Below are 5,254 nucleotides of genomic sequence, written 5' to 3'. Positions count from 1 at the left end.
TGAGGAAAACCTGCTGTTGTCAGATCCAGAGGAAAACATGAAAAAGGATGAAGAAGATTATTACCAAACTCCCAGCAGTGTTTTAGCTAAGGTAGTGTATCAGCTGTGGGTTCTGCTGCCCTGTTAACAGCTCCAAGGACACAGGAGACATTTAATGAGCCAAAGAGGAACTGGTAGGAGGAACCACTTGTACCTTGCAAAAGGAATGCATAGATAAAGCACTAGGTAATAGAGCTTTCATTTATACCAGAAAAAAAATACACTAGATTTATTCAAAGGATCTTCCTGGTGCAAAGTGGGATTTGGACAAAAACATTGTTGATTTTGTTGAAATTCCCCAAATTGACTGTTTCATTGTTAATGGCTTTTGCCTGTTGTATAATGGGGTAGGGTTGGGGGTTTTTTCTGAAATTGGAAGCTTCATTTAGAGAATGTAACAGTACATTAGTTTTATATATTTTGAAATGTCATTCTGTTGAAAAACCAGTAAGCTGCATAAAAGCAGTACTTTTAAAACACTGCAGTACATTTTGGTATCTGCATTTCACTTCTCCTGAAGGCAGCAGGAGAAATCATGCTGCTAATTTTATACAGATTTTGACACCCAATTTGGGAGGCTAATTTCAGGAGAAGATAAGTGGTCAGGAGAGGTGGTCACTTTTCTGCAGAAGTCACAGACTGTACATCTGACTGAAGGACACTAAAAATGGTTATGTGGTCACATAACCTAAGTGCTCTAAGTCAAGCATACCCAAGTACAACTCTCCTTTTTCAGCCTGCTTAAATTAAAAGGCAACAATGGTTTTTTTTTTGGTGGTAGTACTTCAGAATATACAGAATATAGCTGGTCATGTCCCAGTCTGGCAGTGCCAAAATTCCAGCATTAACTTTTAAGTTTCAAGCACCTTTCTAGCTCCCAGTTTCTGGGAATTGACTGATTTGAGGAAACCCAGGCTATATTAGCCAAAATGCTGAAACAGCACGAGCACTGAACAAAATAAGGAAATAAATAGAGGTTTTTTCTGTAGGCAGGGCAATGACATTAATGTCCTATATTGCTGTGTGTTTCTGGCAGTGCACTACTGAAGGATCAAAGCCTGACCCTACAGCTGAGTCTGATGTCCCTGTGCAAGAGAAGCCAGTGCAGAACAGCCCAGTAAAGGAGAACATTTATATGTCAATGAAATCAATGTAAGTAACAACTTCATTAGGGTTTTGGAAATTCAATGTGGCACGGCAATAGAGATAGAGCTGACATCTCTGGTATTTGTGTAACAAGATCTACAGGCTGCATCTTGTTTGAATGAATCCTTGTTGGGTCTTAGTTCACAAAGTTCAGCATTCATGGAAACACTGGAGTCAAATTCAAACTCATCAACATGAAATTTAAGCTCACACTGCAGACTCCTGCACTTACAAGGCTCTGACTGTACCATGCAGCACCTTTTGTTGACTCACACTTTTTCTGGGTTTTCATGACAGCAGCTCGCCACTTTAGTGAGTCACTGCAGCCAAACTCCAGCAAACTTTCAGGCAGGTGCTCTCCACAGCAGGCAGCATTATCCAGAGGTTAAAAGAGAAAGGTAGAGATGGGGCATTAGCTCCCAGCTTTTCCATGAAGAAGTTGTGTGGGTTAGGACACGTCCTCCCTTTCATTTTGCCATCCAACGAGTAGCTCTGTTGCTGTGTGTTTTGAAGGTACAGTGTCACAAAGAATGACCTGAACTTTGTTTCGCAGTTCTAGGGCCACAAGGAAACCTTACAACCTGCACAATACAGCAAAGAATACTGAAGACAATTGTGTCTGCAGGGTAAAGCTCCTCCTGAGCCAGAGGAGGGGTCAGTAACTGTGTTAGCTGTGGCCTGACACCTGCAGACAGTCAGATCTTGGGCCACATGGAGGGAGGCAACTGGAAATGCAGACCCACTAACCAGACAATCCCAATAGATTAATTCAAGCTTCTCTGTGTCTTTGGGACCCTCCCCCCCAGAGGGATTAACTATAAAAACCTCACAAGGTTATGCCATCTGAGTTTAAATATACCAAGAGCAGCTTTTGCTACTAACCCCAGTCTTGTTTGGGGCACAATGGGGAGTCAGCTCCAGGCAATATAAGGCTTATCAAATAAAACTAAAATTATTTCAGGTAGTTCTGAGTTATCACATCTCCCAAGGGACAGCTTTACATCCCTGCAGAACCCAGTACTGCCAAGGCAATAATCTGTACTGTTTCTTTGTCAAGACATGCTGTTAGCTGAAATGTTTCCAGGCTTAATAAATAGTTTTTGCATACTGAAAACATTTATTTTGAGATTTATGGTCCATTTTTAGACGGGCTGTTTATTTTACTTCGATTTCATTTTGTCCACTGCATATTCTACAGGAACTTGTTATTCTTCGCTTTATTGAGGGCTGCTTGATCCAGCTTCACACACAGCAAGAGTGCCTGGAATTGTCAAACCCCTTAACTTTTTATCATCATCCCTCTTTAGTAAGCTGCTGGATGAGACATGCCAGCTCACGTGCAGACGTGATGGGCTCCCATCCCCTCCCCAATGCCAGAGCAACAGTGCATGTCCAAGAGACTTGGAAGCAGACAGAGGCACAAAATTCCCAGAAAGCAGCACCAGCCTGCAGCCAACCCTCCAGAGAAGGCAAAGCTCATTACCCCTCTCAGTGGTTCACTTGTCTATACTGCTCAGGTAAGTGTCTTCTCCAGCTGGCAGCAGAGAAGACAGACATGCTCATGGGTTTCATCCTGCCAAGCATGGCAGCATTCCAGAAGCACTTTAGTCATGCTTTTAGTCATAGCATTCAGTTTTAGGGAGTCTGCAAGGAGCAGGGGGTTGGACTCCATAATCCTTATGGGTCCCTTCCAATTTGAGCTGTTCTGTGATTCTGTGGTCTCTGATGTTTTTCTCCCACAGCCAAGTTACAGATGAGATGCAGCTGCAGAAATTGGATATTTTCGTACCCCTGGCTGATATTAACAATTACCTAAAACTTACTGAAGCAGCAGGACGAATATGGTAAGTCTGGATGTCTTGTGGCCGTGCCTGTGAGATGGGAATAAGTGTCAGGCACAGAAGTGTTCAGCTGCAGACACCCATGTGCAGTTTTGGCAGGGCAGAACAGGGCAGGGGCAGGGCTTGCTGGCACTTGAGTGATTCCTTCTGCCCTCTCTGATTCTCTTTGAACTTGAGTTTGTATTTCAAATGCTGTTGTAAAGAATCTAGCATGCTGTGGAATAATTAGTGATGGTTTCAACCAGAACCAGATCAAAAATGTACAAAGTCATTGAACGTGTGTGTCATATCCAGAGGGCAGCCCCACAAATGCAATCATGTCCAGAAAGTGCAGTGATACAGGATATCCTGTGTGTCTCCTTTGTTCTCTGCCCTCCTCAGTGTCTCACACTGGGCTGGTCCTCTCAGGCTGGGATGCTTGTTCAACCACGGAGACCACGTGGTGGCCGTGAATGATCTGCAGCCCCAGGGTGTGGAGGAGGCTTACTTCTTCATCAGCAGGTCCACGAGAAAGGAGGTAAGCTTGCCTAACCTTCACTCAAATGTATGAGCCAAATGAGAAAGCAATTCCCTCTTTTCCATTTCAGTTCAAACCTGTTTCCTCTGGTCTAAGTTTGGCATGAATAACTCCAGCACCCAGTGTCTCCTCAGCATCATTCTGATGTGGTGCCTGGTGTTCCTGAGCTATGTGGGGAACACAAGGCCAGCACTGCAGAGTTTGGAGAAGAGCTTGAGCAACACCAAGAGATGTTACTGGGCAACCATAAACTAGAGTTACTTGGGATTTTTTTGCCTAATGCTTATAAATTGCAAGTTTTGGGAAATAACCCATTGCCTCCAGTGGATGTGTGGTTATAGTGGTTTGGGTACTGAGGGCAGAGCCCTGGACTCCTATGTCCCATTGCTTATCAAGCACTACACATCTCCTTGTGTGAGACTGCACTTTTTGAAGAATGTGGGACATTTCTAAGATGTTCTTTAACCCAACTGTGATCCACAATGAGTTTCTGAACTTGTATGCAGTATCAGGTTCATGACCCATTTCCAAACACATTAATATTTGAATTCTGCTGAGAAGGTTGAGGTCATGAGATGCTATTGCCATCTAAAGAAAGGAAAGCCAGTCTCAGCAAGGAAAAAAAATACTCATCTCTCTTAATGGAGAATTTTTATTTAATTAGTTCAAACACAAGTTAGATAGTTGCACAAATATTGACCGGATATAACAAGCTACAAAAATGTCCCTTTTTTTTTTTTCTTTTTTAAGGTGAAACTTACTGTATGTAGGATTCCACATTCATATACCTTCCATGCTAAAGGCTGCTCATGTTCCTGAAAAAAATTACCTCAAAGATTAAGTAAGTACCAGAACTCAAGGGAGAAGATCAGGGAGGAGAAGGTGATATATGCAGAGATAATCATCTTCCTGAGCTGCCAGACATCTTTTGTTGCTGAAGTACAAAGAACAGAGAATGTGGATGTTGATTTATGTCCTAATAACTTGTTTTGTGGCATGAATGGCATGTATTTGGCTTATATTTCATGTTGCCACATATTTCTGTTACGTGGAAGAAAATGAGGGTCAGATAATTTAGGTGACCTTTGCACTGTGTATACTTTTCATTTCAGCAGAGAATACTGATTTATGGCTCTGCTCGCCTCTTTACACTGAGTTACTTTGGTTTATTAGTGAACTCCTAATCACTCAGAGGTGGGCAAACAAGTGCTCATTTGTTTCCCAAACAAGGATGTTTCCTGTAAATATTTATTTGTGGAAATACCTTTCTTGCATTGCTACCATAGAAACATGACCAATTTTCAGCTGATAGCACACCAAAAGGAAATTGATAAGGAACCACCTTCGGGAGAGCTCCAGTGGGTGCCAAAAGGGAGTTTTGTCCTGTCCTAGAGTGACCTCTGTTGCTTACAGCACCATGGTGTGACATGGCAGAACACATTCCTGTGTCCTGCATGAACATGGACATTTGTGTGGGAATTTTCACACAGCCATACTGCTGTAAAATAGATAGTGGCAATATGCAGTGGTGTGGCAACAGACAGAGTCACTGGGTTTGAGTACTGATCATTTCATCTTGCCAGACACGACCAAAATAACTACTGGGTTTAGCAGGCACGGGAATACTGATATTAAGAGATTTATATAACCTTTATTAAGGTGAATTTGGCTCAATGGAGGTATTTATCCAGCCCCCAACAGAATAAGGGCA

The 5,254-nt window shown here is 42.6% G+C and overlaps 1 protein-coding gene across 1 annotated transcript in view; it reads left to right on the top strand.

Moving 5' to 3' along the window:
- PLEKHS1 (pleckstrin homology domain containing S1) overlaps positions 1-4,395 on the top strand; it is a 12,758-nt gene extending 8,363 nt beyond the window's left edge. The window contains exons 10-15 of the mRNA XM_014310374.2: positions 5-91; positions 1,076-1,191; positions 2,493-2,702; positions 2,928-3,029; positions 3,408-3,543; positions 4,294-4,395. Coding sequence (XP_014165849.1) covers positions 5-91; positions 1,076-1,191; positions 2,493-2,702; positions 2,928-3,029; positions 3,408-3,543; positions 4,294-4,362 — 720 coding nt within the window. The 3' untranslated portion in view covers positions 4,363-4,395. The remainder of the gene's footprint in view (positions 1-4; positions 92-1,075; positions 1,192-2,492; positions 2,703-2,927; positions 3,030-3,407; positions 3,544-4,293) is intronic.
- The last annotated feature ends 859 nt before the right edge of the window (positions 4,396-5,254 follow it).

The sequence above is a fragment of the Geospiza fortis genome, unplaced genomic scaffold, assembly GCF_000277835.1.
Source record: "Geospiza fortis unplaced genomic scaffold, GeoFor_1.0 scaffold130, whole genome shotgun sequence".
NCBI classification, from domain to species: domain Eukaryota; kingdom Metazoa; phylum Chordata; class Aves; order Passeriformes; family Thraupidae; genus Geospiza; species Geospiza fortis.
The sequence above is the reverse complement of the archived record's forward strand: the minus strand, read 5'-3'. Positions and strand labels throughout refer to the sequence as shown.